General features: G+C 39.1%; 1 protein-coding gene across 4 annotated transcripts in view; it reads right to left on the bottom strand.

The window, feature by feature from the left end:
* Positions 1-27,409, bottom strand: part of LOC115044400 (collagen alpha-1(XIV) chain-like) — a 115,509-nt gene that overhangs the window by 45,386 nt on the left and 42,714 nt on the right. For all 4 annotated transcript variants that reach the window (XM_029503352.1, XM_029503351.1, XM_029503353.1 and 1 more), the window contains 13 exons: positions 26,739-26,881; positions 24,427-24,559; positions 23,269-23,391; positions 22,023-22,172; positions 19,882-19,998; positions 13,879-14,025; positions 12,347-12,421; positions 9,969-10,108; positions 6,809-6,932; positions 1,040-1,183; positions 718-882; positions 470-508; positions 192-330 (listed from right to left, as the gene is read on the bottom strand). In XM_029503352.1, coding sequence (XP_029359212.1) covers positions 192-330; positions 470-508; positions 718-882; positions 1,040-1,183; positions 6,809-6,932; positions 9,969-10,108; positions 12,347-12,421; positions 13,879-14,025; positions 19,882-19,998; positions 22,023-22,172; positions 23,269-23,391; positions 24,427-24,559; positions 26,739-26,881 — 1,639 coding nt within the window. The remainder of the gene's footprint in view (positions 1-191; positions 331-469; positions 509-717; positions 883-1,039; positions 1,184-6,808; positions 6,933-9,968; positions 10,109-12,346; positions 12,422-13,878; positions 14,026-19,881; positions 19,999-22,022; positions 22,173-23,268; positions 23,392-24,426; positions 24,560-26,738; positions 26,882-27,409) is intronic.

Raw genomic sequence — 27,409 nt, 5'->3', positions numbered from 1 at the left:
CCTGCAGCCTTTATGTAATTTGCTTACATTGTGCATATAAAATTGTGATTGGATAAATGTTTCAAATCAATTTTGTCAGTCCAGTACATCAAACCTTTTAAATAAGTGCACATTCATGAAAGTCCACAAAACATACACAATTTTAACAACTGAAACAAAGATCTGTTTTCACATTCATCCATCTTACTCACTTGGTGGGCTGTGACACCAGGGCATCCCGGTGTAACCTGTAACAGGGGTAACTGTTGAAGGATCCCGGCTCCAGAGAAACTCCAGGTATTGTGCTGTACTCTTTCTCTACCAGACCAAACTTTTCCATCATACGGAAACCTACAGAAGACCAATTCTTGTCATTAATATGTTAGTGACACAATTATCATTAGGTCTCCACTCAGGAGTCTGATATACAGTGGTAGCTGGCCTTGTAAGACAACTGTACAGCCATATTTTTCCCATTTGCACTTCTTACCTGCCATTGTGTTACCACTCATCAGAACAGATGGACAAGCTGAGAAGCAGAAAACCATCTGTTAGTTTACATGAAATATTTTTCTCCACCAACAAATAAATCATCCTCCATTCCTTTTTTCTTCCTCAGTCATTTGTAATATCCCTCCACAAAGTAAAGTCCTTGCTTAACCACTGCATCTGCATCCAACTTCTCGGGTATCTTTTTTCCCTATAGCTCTGTTTTGAACATAAGATGCTGTTACTCACTGGCAGTAGCAGCCTCACAAACAAATGTAATGAGTTGCTCCTCTATTTTCTTCACGGCGTCCAAATCGTCCACAAAAAAGACGTGTCTATCGCTGGGTTTACTGGCTATATTCACCAGTTCTCCGTAGTCCGCATCCGCAAAGCCAATGGCAAAGATGATGTAGTCTGAGAGTGGAATTAAACAAGATGATTTATTACAAGTTTCAAGTCAATGTCTATTATTGAATGAGATTATGCCTTTATGTCTTTTGTAATGCACCAACACAAAAAACTTCCTTCAATAATTTTATAGTAAATAAATGATTAATAAATAAATACTCACCCTCCATCTGCATCTCCTTGGACACCTTGTTGACATCGTCCTGTGAACGCCCATCAGTCAGGACAACCAAGACCTTTGGGACGCCTCTTCTGGCTCCACCCTCTGGAGTGAAAATGGACTCTTTCACATGTTTGATGGCCCGGCCTGCCAAAAGGACAAAAACCAAACAGTGGAATTGGATTAGCCATACCAGTGGGTGGCTTTTTTTGGCAAATTGAGCCTATTCCTTATGTTTTTATAGTTTAAAAAAACTTTTATTTTTTAAATTCTTGTTTTCTTTTTTTGTTTAGAATTGTAAAATGACCTTATAAATCCATCACGAATACATACATCACAGTTTTGTCCACTTTTTTCTCAAAATTTGGTTACATTACATCATTACAACAAAACAGGGTTTTCATTATTATTGAGTTGTTTCCAATATACTTCATCATTACACATCAGTACTTAAATCATTGCCTCGTTCACAGTTGTGTGGACACCAGCATCTTGTATAATCATGCCCAGAAAAACAAATGCTCAACCCAACTCAAACCTTTTACAAGGTTTTGAGATATTATTTTTCAGTCCGTAGTTGCTCACCACACCACCACAATGCATGCTTGGGAAGCTGTCCAGTAGTTATGTAACATATATTGTCATGCTACAAAGACTATTGACTTAACCCCAGCCAGCAAGGAAGAAATCTTCCAGTGACCTCTGATTCAGAGCTAAACATTTAAGTTCATGTAAAGCTTGTGTGCGAATCCCCTTTATAGCACCAAATTAATATTACAAATTTTCAAGTGCACCATATCCCTCTCTGAGTGATCCATCAGGCTTGACTAATTGTATGCTTGATCTAAACAATTTACACTCTAAACTCCGCTGCCTGACTGCCAAGCAGGAGAGAAAACTGTCAGGTTTTTTTTTTGTTTGTTTGCTTTTTGTTTTTTTGTTAATGTCATTCCTTCATTAATTCATTAATTCATTTTCTACCCCTTATTCGTTTCCAGGTCACGGAGAGTGCTGGAGCAAATCCCAGCTCACATTGGGCGAGGGCGGGGGACAGGTTGCCAGTCCATCACATGGCCAACACACAGAGACAGACAGAGACCAACAATCACTCACACTCAGACCTACTGAGAATTTAGAGTCACCAGTTAACCTAAACATGTCGTCATTGGAAGGTGGGAGGAAACCGGAGTACCCAGAGGAAACTCACACAAGCATAGGGAGAACATGCAAGCTCTGTGCTAACGTTGTTATAGCTTTTTAAATGTATTTAAGTTTACATTTTTCTTTTCAGCTTATCCGTCATCATGTCATGTATCAATTTCTTTGATCAATTGATTGCATAAGTGGTATTCTTCATATTACTTCATATTACTGTTAGTGCTTAACTACTTAACAAATGCTTAACAACTTACTAAGCAAATTTTTTTCCATTAGTGAAATATTTTGGAAGAGACCATTTCAATGAACTGGGCACAGCCTGCATTTCTTTTCCAAATATGACTGGGTGCTGCCAAACCCGCAGCAGACCGCCACTCTTTGGAAGCATGAAGGAGCTCATTATAGCTCATATACTAAAAATGTCTTCTTCCAGCCTTTTACAAGCAGGTGAATGCTTGAGACCTTGGCTTCAAATTTAATGTTCTTACTAATTAATAAAATATACTACTGACTGCAGAATTGTTACATGAATATGAGTGACCTAAAATCCCAGACTGCCCTTTAGTATTTATAATTTGCCAGAAAACAGAATTTGTCTAATGTATTTTAACATACAACACAGGCTGATGAGAGAAACTAAACTGACTCACAATCTTAAATAAAATGTCGCAATTTGGTCTTTAAAAAAAACTGCAGCATTAAAGTGTTCTTTTATTGTTGAGAAGTGAATTAAACCTGATAAACAATAGTCAAGTACGGGGTCACTTCACAATACCAAGAAAAATGATTTCCAATATGTCCTTCATTACTTCAATCAAGCTAAAAGACTGTAAACATATTCTGTAACTATGTAATGTGTGCAATTGAAATCATTTTTGTGCATGCAAACCAGGAGACAGTCTCCTGTTCATCATTACACACAGGTAAGTAATTTCTATTTAATGCCAGTATTTGCATACTGTCCATTGTGATTCACATCAATAGTAAGAAGGACATCTACTCATTTCCAATAGACCTTTTCATGTTTACATGAACTATCAAGAACTTCTGTATAACAAAACCATCTTTGAAGAAACAATGCCTTCAAAGCTGGCATCAGTTATTGTACACAAGTACGTGTGGTGTAAACAGCTCGATGTGTATAGTGTCTACCTCCCAAATTCTTAATTAACCAAAACCCTTCTGCAACATTTTCTCGTCATGCTCTTTCCTTTTTTTCCCATTGAGCTGTCACTGATGAAAAATGATGGAGCATTTGGCCTGTCAAGTGTTTTGTTGTCAGATATCTGCCAGTGATACATCTGTTTCTACACTGTCCTCTGATGCCTGGAATTACAGCAGCTAGCCAGGCATTAAGTGAGACACAGAGCAAAGCAGAGGAGAGGGGAGATGTCAAGGAGGAGCAGGAGGTGGCACTGAGCCGGTGGTGGTGATGGAAGGATAAGAGCATGTCTGAAGGTAAAAGAAGAATGGGGGCCGTGAAAAACCATGAAACGAGAGAGGAAATTGGAGATTGGCCGGACAAGGAAGACCGAGCGTGTATGATGTGAAGGTGAGTTGGGGGAAGAAAAAAAATAAACAAAAAAAACAAACAGAAAACAAACATGTTAGTGTTGGGTTGAAAAATCTACCGTATCACTTGCATGTGTGATCTAATCTTTGTCAGTCTGGATTTGGCCTCCTGTCTGGAAAACGATTCACAATTATCTCACTGTCAATGCAGCACAGAAACAATGGGAGAGTATAAAAATAGTTTAAATCATCTCTCCTGTTTTAGCATCCAAAGCTTGAGGCAGTATAATGAAGGAGATTTTGTCTCCCTGTTCTATTTTGGTTGCAGGTGAAATCTGTATGACAAGTAAGACGGTTTAATATTCTCTCAGGGCGATTATGAAGGAAGAGAGCTATAAAATCCCCTAATCTTTGACAAGCTACTGTAGGTTCCTAAGAATGCTATTCATGGGCCATTCACACATTAATTCCTCAACCCATAAAAGACTCAGAAAAAATGGAAACTGAGTGAGGGGTCCCACACAACTGCATTACTACAGCTGAAGCAAGAAGAAATCAGTCCGGCTTTAACAGAAAAATCGTAAAAGAAGGAAAATATTACCAAAAAATTCAAGATTAAAGGTAAACTTAGTTTATGTACTGGAAGTCAGGTTGCCCTTTGATAGATACTCACATACAATGCAAACACCTGGAATAAAACACACCTTCAGACTTGCCCAAAAGCAGATAGAGTAACATAATTCCTCCGTCTGTGGGCCTCTGTAGTGTACAGTCGAGCAGTTTCAGGGATTAGCATGAAAATCAGTCTCAAAAGACACAATCACATGCATCCATTACAGCACAGGGATAAAGACTATAACAGCAGCAGCTACATTAAATCAGTCATTCACCAAGCTAGCCAGAGGCTCACTAATGCCATAATGAATAAACTCTTAGTAAAAGGCCAAATCCCAGAATATCAGCTTCAGTACCATGACTCCTCAGCATTCCCTTCCTTGTCACTCATATGAAAACAAAAAAAACAAAACAAAACTGACTGTAGTCTTGCAGAAAGCAGCATCACTTTAATACTGTTTGTAGAAAGGGTATAGAGAAGACACTTTTATGACTAGAGGTTGGCTCAGAGTGTGGCTTGGTAGCTGTTGCCCCTTTCTGAACAGCCTCTGCAGTGCCATTGAAGCAGGAAGCAGGTTTCATCCTACTTTCTGATTAGCACAACTACTCACAAAAAAAAAAAAAAAAAACTTAAATTGATACAAGTGAATTCATGTGTAGTTTTGAGAATGTTCTTTAAATCCAATTTTGGTGGTTTGCTTGACATGTGGGTTATCGAACAAAGGATTAAAATAAACTAGCCACATACTGCAGAGTGAAAACATAAAAAGGAATCAAAGCTGTGGGGTTTCTTGCTGGCTTCTATGCAGATCTATCTGCCAGAGGCTATAGGTTAAAGAGGCAGAAAGCTGCAGCCTTTTATTTGTGGGCTTTGATGGATTTTGACACAGTAAGGGAGCCCGATGGGGTCTCTGAGGAGAATTTGAGGTTTGAGAGTGAAGCAATGAAATAGTTTACAGTTTGAAGAGTGAAAACTATGTTCTGAAAGCCAGAAACACTAGCTCTCTACAGCTTAAGGAAAAAAATAGATTTGGGCACCATCTCTAGATGTACAATATACAGTTCATTTAGTGTTAACCTGTATTGTGTTTTAAAGCCATATTAGTGTGTGGAATTGGAAGAAGAGAATAAATATCAGGAGCATAAAAAAGCCTGATTAAACAAATGACAATAATAATCTCTGCCTTCACTTGAAGCAGTCATAGTAAAAAAAAAGAGACCGAATAAAAAATGTGACTATTTTCTTGAATAAAAAAAACCCTATAAACTAAAAATACATGTGTGGGATCTTGTGATGGAAGAAGGACAGCTTGAAGAATAGGTATTATTTTTTGCAATTGAAGAAGATTAATTCGGTGCATTCCTGTGTGCATGTGTGGGTGAGAGACAAAGAGATAGGGGGAGAAGGAGAGAAACGGAGTCGGTAAGCAGTAGCCTAACCTTTTGAGAGCAAGCTGCCTCCTCTCTCTTTTTGTGTGGGGTGGAAGATATTTCATGAATTGTTTTCTATTCTGCTATAACCAACAAATGTACATGCATGCCCACACACACACACACACTGCCCTCTCAGCTAAAACATCACCTGCTTCCAACCGTTAAACTACAGCACAGTACAGTCATTGCAAGTGTATGAAGAGTATGATGGAAATGAACAGGAGAAGCAAAAACAGAAGGGAAAGTTTAGACAGAAGGTTTTAACTTTGAAGAGGTTGTCACCAAAGAGAGAAAGGACAGGATAGTCGGAAGGTAGCATGAAAGTAAAGGGAATGGAGGACAGGACAGAATAGTAGGAAGAGGGAGGAAGGGTTAAGTGGTGAGATGATAGGAAAGCTCAAGAATACAATTACTCTGAGCAGGTACTGAGCCATGACCCAGACTTTAGTGCTCTGAATAATCTGCATTACCTGTAAATCTACATTCAGAACGTTCACCTTTTCTGTATAAGCACAGTGGCAGACTCTATTTGAAGATGCTAATCAAACCACATACCAAAGAGCTTATTAGACATTGTGAGCACCACCTATTTTTTCCCTTCTGCAATGTCCTGGAGCAGAGGAAACACTATATGTAGATATTTCAAATTTGCCAACAGAGTTTCTTACAAGTTTTTTCTCATAAAGATTAGTTCTGCTGAGTTGGGGTTGAAAAGTCATTTTGAAACACTATTATTCACCACATGGCCCATTATTAATGGATTTTAACGATATCAAACAATCTTCCTCAGCAAAAGGAGGTAGCAGTGTGCGTGAAAATGTAGGGAAAAAAAATGTAACAAATGACTGAACGATGTAGACAAGCTACTAATGTGGTAAGATTGTTGTTTTAGTGTCTGATCCCATGGGAAAGAGCATCACTATTAGAACAGCATGAATAAGAAAGCAAATTTGAACACCGACAGTGACTCGACAAGTTGCCATTCAATTAGACTGATTCACCTGTCTGGTGATACTGTACAAACTACTATTCCAATAATGGCGCTGCTCTGACCTGTCTTGGTGTTTCCTCCTTTGTATCTGATACTCTGAATAGCTTCCAGCAGTGCTTCCTTGTTGCCATGGGAACTCAGCTGGAATTCTGTCCGAGCATCATCACTGAACTGAGCAATGGCAACCTGGAGGGAAAGACGAAGACAGATACTTAAGTGAAATATGTTCAAAGGCACATGTCAAATCAAATTGTGCAAAGTTAAACTGAACCATTTTGGTTTTTTGTACTTGCTCTAAGGGGACAGGATTTTTCAATCTTCATCTATACATATTTATAACAGTCAAAGTGCTTGAAGTATTTGAGCCCTTATGTCTGATTCCCCCCCCCCCCCCCCAAAAAAAAAAAAAAAAAAAGTAGAGCTAAAGCTAAATGACTCCACACAACATTGTCTGTATGTTATCAAGCCAAATTACTGTGCTCCAGGTCCCAATGTCTAATACCTCCCCTCATTATCACCTGCAATTTCTGCATTTATTCTGAACTGCAACAACAGCATCAAACAGATGCTAGCTTTGCTCGCTGAAGAAAATACTGTAATTATACAAATTGAGCATGCTTTAACAGCCCCACAAAGTGAATATTGCACAGATGGGAACTCTAAACTTTCCACCAAAATGCAGAATGTGACATTTTCATAGTTTAACATCAAATTTAATAGGTGAAGCAGTTATGGGTCATACATGTGGCTATTTCTCATCCGCTGGTGGTCACAGCAAGAGGCATGAGTATATGTTGTCAAAAGGGAATATAGAATACACAGACTTATTTTATGAATGTCTCTAGGTGACAATGCTCTAAAATATATATATGTTCACACTCCCAAATCAGAACTATAATCAATCTAATTCACTTACTCTAAGAGGTGAGGCGAACAACCATCATTACATCCAGGCTGCTAATAGTGCTGTTCTTGGCTCAGGGCATCTTACATTTACCAGCCAGCTCTCTCCTTACCAGGAAGCCAACTCTCTCATATTACAGCCGGTGTTTTGCTCTTGGTGGCCTCATGCCAGAGGGTTATTGGGGCACAGCGAGGGTAGCAAACTGCTTAACAGCAGACATTACACAAATGAAATAAAAGGGTCTAGCAAGCACCTCTACAGTGTGACAAATGAACCAGCTGAGGTCTGCTGACACTGTGGGGTGGCCATGCAGGCAAGAAAAACAAGTATAGTTCAGAATAACAATAGTGAAATATTGTCTCTAAGTTAAAGTCTGGTGTTATCTAATGATGAAACTGGTACACAAGAAATATACTCAGACAGCAGAGGCGGTAACAGTCACTGAGGTAACATGATTTAATATTATTTAGGATCCTTAAGTATAGCTCAGGGTGGATTTTACACTGAGGATCTGGCTGATACTTGGACCATTTGATGTTTATCCCAGCTTTACTGCATCTAGACTTAATTCATTAAGATCACCACTCATGCCAGACAAGTAATGTTTTCTGGCACAAAACACAGTGGCAGCCAACGAGTGGAGTTCATCAAATACTGCTCAGAAACAAAAAGGCCAGAGAGTAAAAATTGACTCACTGTGGGTTTTTCTATTGATACAATGCTGTGGTCATGCTGTTTTCTAAGAGAATAGACAAATTGGGTGGAATTGTTCTCCTAAGCATCCTTCTAGTTTCAAATATTGCCAAAAGCCTTTCTCAAACATTAAATGAGCCAAACGCACATAGCTTTTCCACAATTCATTCTTCGGGAAAATGTCCAAAATACCTATTTCTGTCAAAAATGAAACAAAGAAAAGAGGGGGAAAAAAAACTTGCAGGTTACAGAAAGCAAGCTGCAGGTGACAATCCATCATTTCAGTATGGATATACAGCAGCCAGTGTCCTTCGTTGCTTTATCTGCTGATTTAATGTCTAGTCTCAGGGACATTTGAGAGGAAATCTAAATTTCTTCTGTTTGGCTTTTTCTGTCTTCTTTTGGTTTAGTGGTTTAGTGAATATAAAGAGGACAGAAGCAAGAAGGAGAAAAAGAGAAAGAGGCTTATTTGTAATCTTTATTTCTGGGGGAGATTTAGTAGACCAAGTATTAGGGGTGTGCCAAAAAAATTGATTCATATAAGAATCACAATTCTCATTTACTACAATTCAGAATCAATTTAAAATGTCCCAAAAATCAGAAAAAAAAACAACAACAAAAAAAACAAATCTGCAGGATGTCTGCTTCCATTTCGTATGCGGGATATCCTGAAGTCACCACAGAGCCGGTTCTGGAACATATCCATGCACGATAAGCACCAAAACAAGGAGGGAACTACAATCAACCGGCCCCGTTTTATTTTCTATCCAAATTCCATTTTAATTTGACCCATATTCAGGTTTTTTTTTTTTTTACCAGTTTTTAATTTTTGAGAATTCCATTTTTATCATTTTACAAAAATTTTACCCCACACTCTTTAAGTAATAAAAAAGAAATATAGACAATTTCTTCTGTTATAACTAAAAACTTAAATGTTTCTACACATTTAAGCAAAAGCATAACAATAAAACAATGAGATATACGTCCCACAACTTCAGTGGAAATATCAAATCCACTGTAAACTTTTTAATTTCTTCTGTCCCCATGCTCTTTGGTTTTCCACGGATTACTGACATCTCCATTGAAGTACATGATAGTCAACCTCTTTGTGTTGAGCTCAATGAGTGAGTAACTCTCTTTACTTAGCACTTAGCACTCATTATTAGCACTTAGCGTGCATTATTAGTGACCTGGGTCCGGTCTCTAGAAAGGGGATCTGGTGTCTCATCTAGTCTGGTCTGGTCTGATCTGGCCTTGTCTCTAGTCTCTGAGGAGGTCCCGTCTCTGGTCTAGTCTGGTCTGGTCCAATCTAGTCTCTGGGAGGTCCCACCTCTGGTGGTCTGTTGTCTCGTCTGCTCTGATCTAGTCTCTACTCCTTGTCCATCACTCGATTCCAATTAACCAATTGCCCCCACTGGGAATCGAACCGTGCCCTTCTTATTACTGGGAAACAGCGTTAACCACTACACCTTATTTACATCCACACATATATTTACATCAAGTCACCAATGAGATCGATCCCTGCGTAGTTTATGGGGGGGAGCATGAAAAATGTCGAGATTCTTTTATTCTTTAGGTTTGTCCTCTCTGAAGTAAAGTGTCATGGTTGTGGTCAAGTGACTGACCTGAGTGCCATCTGGGCCAATTAGATCCAGTGAACCCATGGTGCTGTAGAGGAAACGTGTGATCTTCATGAAATTGTCATCTCCAATGGACCAGGAGCCGTCCACCAGGAACGCCAGGTCAGCCTTGGCCTCCTTGCACACTGGACAGGCAACCAAGAGAGGCAAAGATTTAGCCAACATATTGTTTTATAATTGTGTTTAATAGTAATTTCACATAGACTGAATGTCGGTGGATGAGACAGCATATGCTGAATCTTAACTGGCTGTCTAATATATTAATTCCCTCAGTAATTAATATGAAGCACTGCAAATACAGATCCTCCGTAACAGTAAATATGCAAAGAATGGGTTTTCTGATTAATGTACACACTGTAGAGATTATAAGATCAAAAAATTAATGCACACTCACTAATGAGTTACAAACTCAAACTTTTCTGATCACAACAATCTAATGTGTTTGTGGGGGTGTTTTTTTCTCCTTTTACAAGGTGCTCATTCATATTCACGGTGTAGCAGTGACTTTTCCATCACCATTTATTTTTCTCAGGTTTCAAAATGAATCCCAGTAGCCTTATCTTTGCTGCTGAAAAGCTGTTTTGTGATTTTAAAGGGTTCAAATTCCAAGTCTATGCTGTCTCCATAAATTCCCAGAAAATCATAAATAGCATAAACAGTTTTGATGTAGAAAAATGGCTGTGATTCTAAATACAACAAAGTACAGGAAAGAAATTTGGCCGTTTGAACACTTGCCCCTATCTTTGCTTCCCTTTCTCTACTCATCCTTCTCTCACTTACAGGCAAACATACACCTTGCTTTGCTCTTTCTTCCATTAGGTTGTGTGCTGAGTAAAAGTTGCCTATGATTACGGATGGAAGCATCAGTCTGAATAAAGGTCAGACACGCAGATCAAAATGCTTACAGACGGGCTCAGCAGGTGTGTCGGTTCATGTCTGAGGAGTTTGTCCTGCAGGTCTGCTTTTAACTTGAGCCCATTAGACAGGAACAGATGAAGAGGACTGTCTGGGTATCAGGAGGAAGGTCTGACTATGAACTTTCACACCTTTGTTTCTAATCGTCTCAGCTTTCTGAGAATATTTGGCCTGTTCTCTGTCACAAGCCATTTGCTGTAGCTTGAGCCAATTGCAATTGGTCAAGGCTATATTTAAGTTTTCCCTGATGCCAAATGTGCTTTCGTGAGTTTGAGCCATTGCTGTTTTTCAAGACAAGATGTACAATATCTGGGCAGTGTTACTTCTTTATCTTTTCATGCTGAACGGAGTGCAGATTGGACAGTCCAGCAATGAAATAGAGTTCAAACTTCTGCAGAGGAAACTGCCGCTGCCGGACTAACCTCTTGGCGTTGAAAGGGATAAAGTTTGATTATGAACATTTCTTCTAGACTGGTATGCATACAGCTGTCAATGCTAATGTTGTCTGGTGTTTGGGGGCTATACAGAGACTGAAGCTGAAGGTGGGTGGGAGTGGTCAGGTTAGCTCTACTAAGTCTGACGCTATAAACTAATAACACAAGATTAGATTAGCATTTCTTTATTTTGGCAAACAAGTTTAGCCTGAGTTCTCTTTACATAATGAGGTTAGTGTGGGAACACAGTAAACGTCTCACTGACTTCCTTTGAGACACTTGAAGTTTTTCCCTTTTGCTTACCTTTAAATTACAGCCTGTAATTCTATTATTGTATCCCTTAATCCCAAAATCTCCTTCCTGGACACGAGAAATGCTTTGAAACAACACCATTCACACTGTGTAGAGCACAGAGCAGCCAACTTAGTGGCTTTATTAAAAGTAAATTGTTGTTGCATTATTTTTCTTTTTCAGTTTCAGAATCTCGCAAAATGTTGTGCTGTTTATTTTAAATTGAGAAGTAAAACTACTGCTCTGTATACTTTGGTTTTCATTTTCCTGTGCATCAGAATCTCAATGAGATTTTGGTTGCCTCCAATTCTAATTCATATCATTTGATGACAAGCATCTGCCAATATACAGGCCCAGTTAAAGTTAGTATAGGAACAAGTGAGGCACAAGATATGCAGAATAACTCACCATTATTTTAGGTTGATGAAAATTGACTATTGTAAATATTATGTGAAAAAAAGGACAAAATGGGGCCAACATACCACAAAAGAGAATAAAACTAAAACTCATATAACATATTATATATATAATATGATATAAAATAACATAATTAACACCGCTCAAAATGTATGCTAACTATTCTTGATGACAATGCCTCCTCATAAACTATTAAAATTACAAATATTGTAAATTTCAGCATGCTTTCTATTTATGACATGAAAATACATAAGTTAAGTCAACTACAACATTACAACAAAACATATGAATGAGTATCTTACTCACCTTCCTTAGCAGGTGGGATGGTGGGAGGCGGCTCTGTGGTGGGCGGTTCAGTCGGAGCCTGAGTGGGTGCTGGTACTGGAGAAGAAAACAACACAAGGTCATCAATCATGGTGGTAGTGACAAGTATCACCATCAATAGGTCCACCACACAAACGTGCACACGCACACACACACACAGACACAGGCAAGAAACTGTTGAAAGAGAGACAGCAGAAGGCATTTTCTTTTGAGGGGAAACTTTGCTCATCTTCTTCCTTCCTCCACAAGTTGATGTGGCTGCACAAACTGAGTTTACAGTTAGAGGATCTGAAGTGCAATATATGCTTATTGCCTACAGGTACATGTGAAATCTTTTGTTTTGTTCTGTGTATTTCTATCATCAAGTTACAACACTCAAACTACTTACTTTCTACATATCTCTATCTTCCCATCCTCCTTAGAGCTGGGCACTGCAGAAGTGCTCTTTTGATCAGTCTTGTGTCTCTCTGACCTGGGGCTGTTTTTCAGAGTCAAAAACAGCCCCAGGTTAGAGTATGCCTCAGTGCCAAGCCAATTACTTTGCAGAGAGCAATGGGTTTTGTCAAACCAGAGTTAAGTGTGTAAATGATCAGTGACTGCCCACAGAAGAGGCACACTCTTCATGAAAAAAAGCTAAAATGATCCGCAATCTTTCTCCAGCTGCCTTGGAAATATATCTAGTACACAATGGCTTCAATCATTTGTTCTTAAGTATTTGTTTGGGAGTACATTGTGACAGTGTCCAAGCTGTATATTTATGATTAGACCTTACTGTTGCTAGCTGTCTGGTTTCAAAACAGACAGCACTGAGAAAGATTAAATCATTTTATAAAATATGATAAATTTGCTGTTAATTAAACAACCGAGGAGTATATTAAATAGTTAAAGGGGCTCAATTTCCAACAGACAGAACACTTGAGTTGTCTACATGTAATTACTTTCATTATAATTTAGCACTCTAAAAGGAACCAGGAGCACTTTTATGTTCAATTATATGAGCACAATTTCCTGGGAACACAAAAATGCAGGGTTAAATTAACTATATTGCATACTGTTTGTTTGATTGTATTACTTGTACTTCTATATAGTGTCCTGCTGAATTGAATCCACAGATGTCAGCTCAAATCTGTACACCAACAATGTCAGCCAGGGAATGTGTTTGGGTGTCCATGCATGTTCGTGTGTATCTGAGGTCATATCTATGTCTGTAACCCTGGTTGTGAGCTGAGCCCACTAGGTCCCTGAGGCTGTGCGCTCCACCTCAGCTCATCAGCTGACCAATGAGGCGCAACAGCAGAATCTATCTTCACTGAGTGAAAGTGAGAGAAAGTGTCAGTGGCGGAGCATATGTGTGGTGGACAATGGCTACTTGGGGAGGGGGGGGCAGAGGATTAAACTGGGCAAATGAGTGGCAGTGGACAAGAGAAAGAAAAACATTTTTGTCCAGAATGGAAAGGGGAACATTGAAACATAATCATGGCTGTATACTTAATAGATAAATATTTGCAGCATACATGTCATGTCAGTGATGGAGACTGAAGGTCCCTCCATTTCTTGCATCTCCGTCTGAATGCTGATCTCGTACTGGCTGCTGGGAGTGAGGTCATAGAAGCACTGACGGGAAGCACTACCTCCCAGGCTCACTTCCTGCCTTTGACTATCTGCAAATAAAGTGAGCAAAAAGATAAGTTAATTTCTTTACCTTTCAAACTGTACACGTCTCCATCTTCAGCAATGGTCTACCACATATACTGGCATTGTATAACAATCTGCTCAGATCATCTGGAGTTTGAAACTGACTTTTGAAATGAATCGTTGATTATCTGCACTATGTAACAACATCTTAACATTATTAATAACCAAAACATTAAACTTGAAATCAACTTAAAGAAATCACTATTTTGAGTACATTTTTGGAAACAATTACATTTTCATCTCAACAGACTCATTTGGATGAAAAATATAGCCATGGAAACAGATTGTGATACATCAAACTCATTCTTTCTCCATATTTACCTCACTTAACTGAAAGAAAATTAGGAGGCAAACTGCAGCTTACACAACTTTACAAATTCATGGCACCCAAAAGTTGGTTAGCTCAAAAATTCTGAAGTTAAAAAGACTGCAGGAAAACATTATTATATCCACAGAAGATGAAAAGTTATATCATCGATTTCTTCCCCCCTTCTCTTGTCAATTTCCTTTGGATTGCAGAGTGCAAACACTTTCAATTTAGCATTTGCTGTGAGAAGCTGAAGTGGGTGAGCATTGGGGAATCTCACGTATGAGAATTCGAGAGAATTTGTTTTTTGAAGCCAAAAGGAACAAACAGAAAACTGGAAGCGCACATGCAGGCACTCTAATAGCTGTCATTTGTCAGTTTCATTAGTCTAATTTTATTTCCTAATGTGTCTCTCGTCTAAGAGAGTGACAAATTAGCCCCTCCTCCAGAGGAAACAGCCATAGATAATGAAGTTTAGGGAAACAGCTGTTGCTGAGCGGCTGCTCTTCTCCATCTGAGAAGGTGTTTCAGCAGCTGGTTGGCTCTGCGTGGATTAAACCAAATCTCTAAACTCCAGCTAGAATAACCAACTACTGATCAGACAAGAGGGAGAGACAGATAAACAAAAAAGGCATGAGAGGGAAGGAAGACGGAGTATCTTCTTACAGTATACCTCCTTTGCTGTCTAAGATTAATATTTGGTGTTAATTTTTCCCTTTAAGTGGATGTTACGTCCCCATTAACTGTCTGAAGGAAGTTTGGAGTAACAGAAGGTTAACAAAAATAAAAAGTAAAGAAGCATGTATTTAAAAAAAAAAAAAAAAACTGCTTGAACAACATGCACACTGAAGGGTCAACAGTAATTAGAGGCAGCACTCCGGCTGCCAAATGGCCCACTTGGTCTGTCCCCTACGTTGCCCAGGCTTCATAGTCTGGGCCTGATGTCCCAACTGGGCGCAGGTGGTCTGCCAACCACAGGAGGCACAAATGGCAAAGAACAGGACCAAAAAAAAGAGAGAGGTAAAAACAGCACAACGGCTGTAACACTCCCTCCCATTACACTAAATGCCCAACACTGTGACAACGATGCCTCGCCATCCTGGGCAGGAACAGTAACAGGCTCTGCCATTTTCAGCTCTTCTACTCACTAAGAAGGGGCAACCCGTAAAGGACAGCACCATAGGCCCGCTCAGGGTTTTGATCACAGGCTGTGCACACCTCTGGATCATGTTGGTGTCACGGCATTATGATCAGATTTCCAATTTGGAGCATCAGCAACTGCAGGAGCAGGTTGTGATGAAGTCATGGGGAAATGGGAGTGAACAGGAAAACTGAGAATAGAGCGCACATGCACAACCACCTGGATTATTTCTCCATAAAATCGGCTCATTCTACATTATACATCGTGGCCGTATTATTACCCGGAACACGCATTAGCTTGTAGCCAGTGTTTCTATGCAGACATCACTTAAGTCACGGTCTAACTCCTCATCACTCACAGCTGAATACAGGTCTGTCTGCTTGCACATAATGTCCTGATCCTTGTGTGTGTTGTGTCTGAATCGGTGGAGTACTTCTTCTAAATTTGCGGCCAATTTCTTTGTCGAAAGTGCGGAAATAATGCCAACAACTTAAATAAATCCCCCCCAGGACCCTCCCCGTCCCTCTCTCTGTTACCTGACAGCAGCTGGAGGTCTCTCCTCTCTGTCTCTTCTTTCTGATGGAGCTACCAAACTCAGCTGTTTCTGTCTAAGATAACGTTTTGTGTCGGGCTTTAATACAAGCTAGGCTAATGGACGTTAGCATTAGCCAGTTAGCTTACGTTACAAGCTAACTGCGCTGTTTCTTACCTTGCTATTTTTTAAGTATTTGTTCTCAAATTTCTAAATCCTTTTTTTCTTATTCTTCTTTCTTTTCCTTTCTGATCACCGGACTGATGCTGACCGGACATTTTCCTACCGAACTTCAGACAACAGAGAACAGCCTAGCATAGCAACAGTAACCAAGGGGGGCGGGGCTTAGCGAAGGGTCGGTGGCCAAACCATTTGGTGAGGGGGGGGGGGTCAAACTTTAATGGGTGAGTTTGACTTGCATTAGCCCAGTCCATTACTCCTAACCAATCAATTAAGCTAACCGTGTTCCCCGTGCATCGAAAATCAAACCGAGTCTCTCTGGTCTGATCTCTTTTCTAGTCCTGTTTACCATCTGTGTACTATCCGCTTTTCCTTGCTGTAGCCCACTCAGTCTTCACCAATTCACCAATTAATCATCTGACCCTACCGGGAATTGAACCTGCGATTTCCTTATTGCGGGGCCGCTGCGCTAACCACTACGAAACAGAGATATTATATTTTTTTTATTTATTTTTTATTAAAATGTGATATATATGATAGATATCTAATTATTTATCCTGAGGGAAATTCACTTACATACATCGCTCACACAACAGACAAACAATAAGACATACAGAGACACGCTGCCTCACCTTTACACTACAATGTGCTTTACTTCCCAACATGACAGACACACAGCTCGTTTTTGTAGAGATCAGATGATGAAAGGTTCACAAACAAACACAAAATAGGCTCAACAATGGGGAACTATATTGAAATGTATGTTGATACTCATGTTTAGCACATGAGCTATTGTGCTAAAACAGCTGGTGAATATCCACACAGCTCCACTTTAGGGGATCCGACTGCAGGTCTTTGGTCCTTACTCTCTCATTCACACGTCCCGTGGCCGCTGCGCAGTGTGACCGGCCTGAGCATTCCCCTTTAAGCAGGTGGCCTTGTGGGTAATGTGTGACGTAGTCAGCACGTAGCCATGTTGTGTTGTGTGTATGCTTGCAGAGAAGCATATATGTATTTCTCTCCAGTGAATGGTGTGAGAAGTAACACCAGCTGTAGCCGCTGTAAGCTTTATAGTCAGTGTGATGAAACTCCTAAAAGTACTGTGCTGTGATGTTGGAAGGAAGAAAAGGAGCTGAATAAAGCCGGTCCATGTGTTCAACTTATAGTGGCCGAGAGGTGCAAACCAACATTACAAAATTTGAAATACTTTTACAAACACCGATACAAATTGATATAGAGTACAATAGCACTGGGACTGTTTCCAGTCATTATTACTCCGCTGTACAGGCATTCTCATAACCGTGGGCACAGGTGAGATGCTTTCTATAAACAGACACAAACCACGATGCCAATTTTGATTCATAGATAGATAATGTGTTGCAGGACATAAAGCATAAAATACATATCTAAACAAAGCCTTGTTTCACGTTGCTTCCATGGAGCAAGGTGTTGTTTGATCGAGCTGTTAACGCATCAGAAACACACATCATGCCACCAAAGCGTTTGCCAGCAGACTCTTATTTCAGTGGTTGCACAATAAATGGGAAGATTCAGATAAATGTAAACGATACAAAGTAGAGGTAATATGCAAACACAGAGTAGGAAGCTTGTGTGTAGGAAATATTTATGCCTGGCAACAGCCGTGTCTCCCTTCCAGTTGCAGAACTATCTGTGTTGGCAGAGCCAAATAAATGATTAAATAAACAAACAAATGATAATCTGTAACTCTACTGTTAACGAATAAAATGCGCTTGTACAACTTTTGTGTAAAAGCAATATCACACCCGAGTTCGTGCTGTTGTGATTATCTGTCGCCTCATGCTTATGACAGAATCACACCAGTGCTGATATTCAGCACAACAGCACTCCCTCTTAAGTATCCTATTCTAATTCTACTCATTTTTACCACTAGTCTTATATTTTCCCCTCTGTATCTCTCAAGATCCATTGTATTTTGTATTGTAAAAAGTGCAAATGTGCTTATCGGAAGTTTCTGTATATAAGGAAAATGTAAATAAAGTTTAAAAAAAGAATTTGATGGAGTGCATGTATAACAATGGATAGTGATCGAGTGATGTTTTGCCCATTTTGTGGCAAACACATGAGCCGCTTAATGCGTTTTTTTGGTGTGGTCAGTTTTTCGAGGTTTTAAATGGCGCAGACCAGATGGAATGTGTTTGCCACAAAACATCACTCCTTACCCTGTCCATAAACTACATCGAACTCCAACTGGCCGTGTTGCATCCTGTCATCACTTCCAGCTCAACCCCAGATTGGGGCATTCCCTTTCTGGTTTGTTTCGGGGAAAGTCCCAAAACAAATGTACGAACCCGAAACAAATTTACAAATCCTGAAACAAACCGGTAAGGTAATGCGCAAGAGGATGTTTTGCCGCAAAGCCACCAATGTGAAAGTCCACTTCCATGAAACTTAGACATGGTAGTGGTACGACTTTTAGAACCTGCTGAACAGAAAACCCCCAACCTGTTGTGTATTCATTCACCTTTTCTCATTATCCTCTCAGAGGCTTTGGGAGAACGTGAAAAATCCATTACCACTACATCTGGTTCTGCCTCGTATGTGGACTTTTATCTCTGGAGGACATGTATTAACAGATCAATTTGCACTAAGGTTTTAATTAAGGTTTTTTAATATATGTTCCATCCATGATTCAAAAGTAAAGAAAAAATATTGGCTCGAATATAACAAAGAGGAGGTTTAAGTTTGTTATAAATAAATTTAAGAGATTAGATTAAAGTTTGATTAGTCGAAAATTTAGTTGATTTATCCATTTATTTCTTTGTTTTTCTAATTAAACATCTAATTTCTGCTCTTTCTTTTCTTCATCTACCTGCCTTTGATTGAATAACTCAGCATTCTGCACAACAAATGGCAAAAGGTCACACCGTAATTTTATTTGACACCATGACATATTGTCAAAGCAGTTTCCTCTTGTTTCCTACTGTTGCATATAAAGGAGGGGTTGTGTGCATGTTATTCCTTGCTTCCTTTCTTCAGAGCAATAAATTTATGAAAAAACCTGTACCATGTGAGAATGACAGAAACGCAGCAAGAACACTTATTTCCTCAGAGGTTCTTATAGATATTAATTCAGATGATTGTGAAAGGAATAAGGGGAGACCAGGTTCTCATTCAGTACCTCTTCCAGTACCTCTTTAAATCCCATTAGATGTAACCAGCACAGATGTGACCGAGACATGAGATGACTCAACTTTGCATTATTAATAAATGAAGGAGACATTTTCATGAGGACATGCAATAAATCTAAATGGAGATTTACTCAAAGGGGACTGCAGCTGCTTCACCAAACATCTCAGCTCTGGTAAAATATTTTCCACCAAATTTCAGTCCAGTTACTTGGCTGGACTTCTTTCAAAAACAATATGCGACGATGCAACATGTTGGGACACAGAACTGTTGATGACAAGCATGGACTGTTTGTGTACATGCACTCTAGAATTACCACTTTTTCTCTCTTAGTTTGCCTCCATGAACCTAACAGCAAGTAAAAGATGTTACCAACACCACCTCTCAGCAAGCACATAAAGCTGCACTTTGTGACCTAATCAGTCAATTGAGTTCACGCTTGGAGCGAGGTGGTTGTCTGAGTACTCTCAGCACAATAAGAGCAAAGTACTTACTGAGTGTAGACTGTATGGACACTCTGTATGATGTAGCTTGTAGAAGAGGCTGCCACTGGATACACATGCTGTTGGATCGCACCTGGTAGGTTGACAAGCCAGAGATGCCGAGGAACACTGGAGAGACAGTACAGTAGATAAAAAGAATGATTAAATAATCATTGATTTCTAAGCTCCTTTTTTGTGTTTTCATGCAAGACTCACTGATATTTACTGGGGGGCTTTAGTGGTAATTGCCCAGTTACCACCCAAAGATCAGAGTAAAAGGAGAATAAACTATGGTGGACAATATGGAGATCCTGCAATCAGTCAGAAATGACCCCTGTGTGTATGTGTGTGTGGTCGTGTTGCATCCATCTGCCTTCACAAGTTTCTCACATTCAATTTCCACCAAGTAATTTCTGTATTTTCCTTCTGCTTGTGTTTCATTCTGTAATCTTTTCACAGTGGAAGCTCAAGTCTCCTTCTTGTAGACCTCAAAAAAACATGTCATACACATCATGGGAACATTTTTTTACAAAATCTCTATCTAGATTACTGAACATCCTTCACTGGTGCTGCAGAAACTGGATTTTTGCTGTAACATTGAAACATTTTTACCTAAATACAAATATATATATATATATATATCTTTTGGGAGCAGCTTCATTTCAATCAATGTTCTCAAGGTACCAAGAATTACTTTCTCCAGTACATTCTACTATGTTTTATTTATTGGTGCAAACATGCCAGTTGGCTCTTATGGTAAGGCAGTAATGAATGCAGTGCACCCTGGGAAATATATTACTGTATCGCCTTTATTAGAGTTGAGAAATGACAGAACAAATCTGACTATGCCCTATGTAATATGGGAAAATATCATATATCAGAGAATCAGTGCATTGTGACTTTTTAGTGTGAGTACATGTTTTGTCCAATATTTTGTGATGTAATTTCATCTATTTGTGCTCGGCATTTAAAAAACTAACTACGAAGTAGCATACATTACAATATGCACAAATAAGTCCCTAGAAAAGTGTGGAAAGAGCAATGTGTATAAATGACTTTTGACTTCTGTAATATTGAAAGCATTGTTCATTTTTATTATTATTTTTTTATGAAGGACATGTGCAAGTGACATTAATCATATATAGAATATGAAGAGATGGTTCACCAGATTGAGTCGCTAATGTCCTTATTAAGTTCCATTTGTAAATTCTGGACTTTGTGTAAATCCATGAATAATCCTAAATATTCTCCAAAGTTAAGGGGAAATAGTTTTCCGGAAAGAAAAGTTAAACATCTATATTTGTTGTGTACATAAATGTGCATGAGAATTTTATGAGATGTTAATAATTCAAGTACATTTGTTTTCATCCCACTATTTGGCAAGTTCCCTCTGATCAATCAAATATTAAACCTAAATGACAACAGCAGATTTTAACTTAAGCACCGATGTAGGATTTTTCCTAAAATTGCACAAGTTGAATCGCATACAAACAGAAGCTGATTAAGCCAAAAGGGCATAAATGTTTGGTGATAGATAATGACATAGAAATATTCTGAGAGCTTGCCAGAGCGGGTTCAAAGAAAGAATCAGATTTATACACTCTGTGCTCTACAAAGATGATGTCAACTTCTCCCCTTCACCTGCACCAGGTTTTACTGCACCCACTGATGCCAAATTCATAAGCTTATAGGGCTATACTCACTGCCTGACTGGGAAATATTTATAGCCTTCTGTCTATCTGTCTGTTTGCTACAGTCTCAATGGAAATTAGAGTGTATGGTATCAGCAGGCAGTTAATATGCATGTTGTACTGTTCCCACTTTCCTAAAACCAGTTTATTTTCCTGCTGCTGCCTCTGCTGTCTCCTCATTCTTACAATCACACTCCTTTGTGACAATTTCAAATTATGATTATAAAAACACTGGTGATGTCTTCATTGTATTCATTAAACTTTGAAATGACATCTTCATATCAGGTATGACCTTTCAAAAGTAGATTCCATTTAAAATTATATTTGCTATATTAAATGTAGAAAACTGTTTTGTTAAACATTTGTCTGAACAAGCTTGCATTTGAAGGACAAAACAAAATTCCTACTTACAATAACGTGTGAGGGTCAGTGGACATCTTTTTTGTACATATGGACACTTACATGTTTTTGCATTCACAAGCCTTGGTTCACTTTGTCCTGCAGGGTAGGAAGATGTCACTTGAATGCTGTATTCTGTCCCACTCAGTAGATTGAGAAGGAGCATTGAGTTCACATCTTCGCCCACAGTTGTCTCCAAAACTGGTCCTGGTACTGAGAAAGAGACACACATTTTCATACATATACACAGAGACAAAAGACAATAGGTTTAAAAAAAATTCAAGATCAGCATTATCCTTACCATCTCCAACCTACAGGGAAATCGTTAAATGAGTTGAAGGCTTTGTGCATATTTGTGTGCGTGTTACATTAAGTGGGTTAATATCTAATTCAAATTCCTTTGTTTCTCCAAAAGAAAAAAAAAACCTGTAGCTGCAGCACCACAAAGTAAAGAACAAGGTAAAGATATTACATAAAAAAGGGATGGAAGGTCAAAGGAAGGGAAACAGTGAAATAAATAGTAAGTAGTAAGTTCTAAGTTATTAAGCATACTATGGCTGCACGTCTTTCATCAGTATCCGTTTGTGTGAATATGTAGGCATTAATGTGAGAAGATTCTCACCGGAGAAAACAGCAGCCAGCTGATTTTTTTTTTCTCTAAAGTCAGATTACTGCAGTCAGCTTGAAGCTGGACCCTCAGACGCAGTAATCGTGTTTAAATGAGTAAAAACAGGCATGAAAATAATAAAGACTGGGGCCTCATTTTGGAAACATAAAACAATTAACACAAAGAAAGCAGAAGAATAAGAATAAGTGGTCTTTTGTTGATGCTCCTAGACAATAACTAAATGGGGAAGGGAAATGTACTATTTCAGTTCAGGATTACGGACATTTCCTGTGATGCTTTGAGCTTAAAAGAAAAACTAAGAAGTCTCTTTTCGGAAAGCTAAAGCACCCTACAAATGATTAGTCTGTTTTAGATGAGCCTGTGTTACAGGGCAAAGCACTCACAGAATGGAAAAAACATACTCGTTTACCAATTAACAGTTATCTTCCAGTGTTTATGCATGAAAGGGTAATTTTGTGTAATGGAGACAAAGACTTTAATTGTCTCCGTCTGTTACTTTTTGTATTTCCAACTAACAAAAACAATCACAAAAAAATAGACTGAGGAAAACTACCACAATCTCTACCTTTCACATGCCATCCCCAAAAGTCTTATTTTGGGATTATTGCGTGATTGTACAAATTATTTTAGGAATGGCATTATTTTTGTCCTCTCATTGTGTGTATGTGTGTGTACAGGTACCATAAATGGGGTGGTAGACAATCTTGTAACCATCTGTAGTAGAATGAGGTGGATCCCAGGTGACCCTGAACCGGTCGTACCACTCCTCTGACACACGGACGTTTCCAGGAGACAGGAGGGGTACTGCCACAAAACAGGACAAAATCCCACTTAAATAAATAAAAGGGCCAAACATTGAAATATATGAACTGCTGAAGACATTAATCAAATCTGTAATGTTGAGGACAAGTGCAGCCATCTGTTCTGACTTTGCATTATTTAAAGAGTATCATTGAAATTCTTTTAACTGAAAATGCCTGACAGGTTATCATATTAACTACAGCACATTTTGGCCAGCACCAAAAAGGGAGATTTAATACCCAGCTACAATATAATTTATGACTTTTGTTTTTCATTGCTATTGAAAACACAACAAAGTCACAGACAGGGCACTGTAATTACTTTGTTGACAAATTTCTGTTAACAAATTGTGAATAATTGCAGCACTTCAAAGATATAGTTATATTTTCTGTTTGTTTCAGTGCCAGCTCAGGTTGAATTTGTGTTATCACAGAGTTGTAAATTGCTATGGAGCCTGATTTAGATGTGATGACAGTTTTCCTGCCTAAACACATGAAATCAAATGTCACTGTACATGAAATGTGTCTTGGTTCTGATTTATAGCCCTGCTGCTTTCAAGCTGAGAGGAACATTTTTATCTCCAATATGCTGAGCCATAGCACTCTCATTTCAAGAGATGACATATTTTGTGTGACACTTCAGTTGTCTGTCCGGTGATGAGACAATCGCTATTGTTCACGTGGGGGTAATCAGAGGAATTCATTAGAGCTGATATAATTTAATCATCTCATTAATGAAAAGAGCTGCTGTAATTGTGAAAAGTCTTCATGAAGACAGTAAAAAGCGCATCTTTGTTTGTCATCACTTTAATTTGCATTCTGCTTCAGGGAAAGAAACAAACATGAAATTAATGTAATGCAAAAGAACAGTCTGCTCGCAGAAATGCAATCCATTTTCATTAGCTTTTAGTTTTATCAGATGTATTCTTCTCTAAACTGAGAGCTGATGTTGTGTGATGAAAATTGAGAAAATGAGAATGGTTAATTGGATTGTGCGCATGAGTGTGTGTTTGTGTGTGAGAGAGTTTGTAGAGCCTACATGTGGCTCCCAGGGAAGACACACTGATCCCGTCTTGTCCGTCCGTGTACACTGGTGTGACTGTCACTTTGTACTGGGTGTTTGGTAATAAAGACTGAATCACAGCCCTCCTTTGGCCACCTGGAACTAAAACCTACACACACACACACACACACACACAAAGCAATCATGACTAGTGCTCACTTGGGACTTACCACAAAAACCAAAATAGATAAATGATTTATTTGTAAGAAACACACAGGCACAGTCTGCATTATTTTGAACATTTTGAGGAAGGACTGAGGCCAGATTTAATTTGGAAAAACAGAGCATCTGTTGAATAGTGCAATAGTTCACGAGTTCAGTTTTGTCAATGAAGGCATTTGAGGTCAACATTGAGTTAGAAACAAGGGGAAAATCCCATTACTGCTGTGAGCTCAATTCATGTGTCAAGTATTCTTTCTGTGCATCATAATTTAACCCTTGTGAAAGTGTTTTTTCATCTAAATAATATTTTGATTATTAAAATCCAAAAGGGTCAAGCAGCTTAATACAAACACTTCCACATAAACATAATAGCCCACTTAGAATATTGAAAATAATGGACAAGAAATTTTAATTGGAAAAAAAATAACTAATAATCCAGATGTTTCTATTTTATAATATAATTAAATCCAAATATACTTCCAAATTCCACTTGAGAGTCAATGCCTCACCTCAGTCAACACCTCACCAGCATAAAGAACAAGCTCACTCAAAGTCCACTTTCTTTCTTACCCTGGAGCTTCCAACTTCATCACACGGTTTATTAATTCAATGCTCAACAGATGAGAATTGTTCTCCAACAGTAGGATATTGAAGTTTTCTAAAAACTTGTGGCCCATGCTGGCTTTAATGTTTTCTTTCATCACAACCGTGTAAAAGAGTATTTTGAGAGCTGCACAACAACAAAATAAGTGGACCCAAAAAAGACATCACAGATTCGCTTTGCTCTGCTGATGCTGATGCTGATGCTGCTGTGTGTGTGTGCGTTTGTGTGTGTTTGCATGTATGTGCATGTGTGCGTGTGTGTGCATGCATCATGAGCAATTGTCAGTGTGAGAAACAGGAAAAGAAAGTACGATAGCAAGGGGAGGGTGGGGCTGGAGAAGAAGACAGACAGACAGTGAAAGAAATAGAGGGAAAGAGAGAGAGAGAGAGACACAGAGAGAGCGGGAGAGAGAGGGAGAGAGAGAGGGAGAGAGAGAGAGAGAGAGAGAGAGAGAGAGACACAGAGAGAGCGGGAGAGAGAGAGAGAGAGAGGTGTTTTGGGTGAGGCCATGCATCAGGAGGAGCTGTCCATTCTAAAGGAGGTGCTGAAACTCCTTTCCTTGTCAAAGCTGGAGAATGTGCACACATTCATGTGAAATACATAAACACTCTCATGTGTCCACACACAACTATGACTTGAGGACACACTGAACTGTCCATGCTATCTCCTTTGTCCTCGGTCTTGTCCTCGGTCTGTCTCTCACACCCAACATCATCAAAGTACATCCAAACTTGCACAAAGAGGTGAGACCTAAAACAGCTCTAATCGGGTTTAAGCCTTTCGGCTCAATTTCTTGTTTCTCTCTCTTTTTTTTTTTTTGCCACTCTTCATTTCTTTTGCTCTTTTCTCTGCTGTCCTCCATCTTTGCTCCGGGTGAGGTAAATAGCTACTGAAAAGATAATGGAATGTCTTCTGGCTTGGCCTGGCCTCTCCATCTTCTACAGCTCTGACACCAAATTAAAACAGGGAGGGAAGTAAGGAAATGTGGTGAGAGAGAAAGCAAGTGGGAGAGAAAACAGAGCGTTAGAAGAAAAGAGAGGCTGTGGATGTGTGTGTACCTCTGTGTGCATGCATCAGTGGCCAGGGTCAGTACATGACACTGAGCTTAAGGGCTCTTACTACAGAGAGAGGCCATGTGGACCGGGACTAAAAGTGTAATCAGTTTTCTGATTGGAGCAGATGACCCAACACTGACCGCTTCAGTTGCCATCCAGTTTGCTGGAGGTGTGAAATAACAACTATCTTCCTCACAACTCCAGTGTGACCTATTCCACATAATTAGTGCTCTTCTATAGTGGCACTTGTGTGTGTTTACATGCATGTTTTCTAAGGCTATGGTGCCTGCAGTGGCAGAAGGTTATAAGTACAGGCCTTTTAAGTACAGGCATTTCATGGGATCTAAAAATAACCTGGAACAGAAAAAAGCAATTGACATCAAAATGACTTGTTCTTGCTCAAAACCTCTAAAGCCAATGCTGTTTGTGATTACTTTTAATCCGTAAATGATTTTGCTTCAACTCACAGATTCCTCTTCATGGTCACCAGTAAGCCCAGCGTAGGAGACCCTGTAGCTCTCCACATGGGGGTCCTCCATCTCCCATGATACCTCTAAGCTCTCTGTGGTCTCATCAATCAGCTGAAGGTTTCTCACAGCCTGACGTCCCACTGCCGTATCACACCACAGACAACAGTCACTGTACCGTGTTACTGATGGATTTATGCATAAACACTGACACTAACTCTTGGCTTAAGCTGCATTTCCTTCAAAATTTTAATGCGGTTTGGTAAATTGAAGATTTGAAAACTGTCAGTGAAAATGCCAGTATGCTTAGAGAAAGTAACTGCTGCTGTCAAAGTGCCAACATGATTCAGTCAGCTGTGATGTGCTGGATGATAAGTATAAAGTTGCAGAAAAATTAAGCTCACACTGAAGTAAAGCCAAGTGTTTCTGTTTTTCATTTTAGTTCCATCAGGCTCAACGGTGGCTTCAAAACCCAATTAAACATGCTTTAAAATTGACGCAGTTCATTTGGATGAAAATCAGCAAGACAGTTCCAAACGCAATGAATCACTAAACTAGTCTTGATTTTTAAAAACAGAGGCAACTTCCTCCGTTTGAGCTGGGAATTTCATTTTAGCATTTGGAGTTGTAAAGAAAACAGATAAAGTTTTATAATAGTAAGCAGGGGCTGA

This window comes from Echeneis naucrates, chromosome 6 (genome assembly GCF_900963305.1).
Source record: "Echeneis naucrates chromosome 6, fEcheNa1.1, whole genome shotgun sequence".
NCBI lineage: Eukaryota > Metazoa > Chordata > Actinopteri > Carangiformes > Echeneidae > Echeneis > Echeneis naucrates.
The sequence above is the reverse complement of the archived record's forward strand: the minus strand, read 5'-3'. Positions and strand labels throughout refer to the sequence as shown.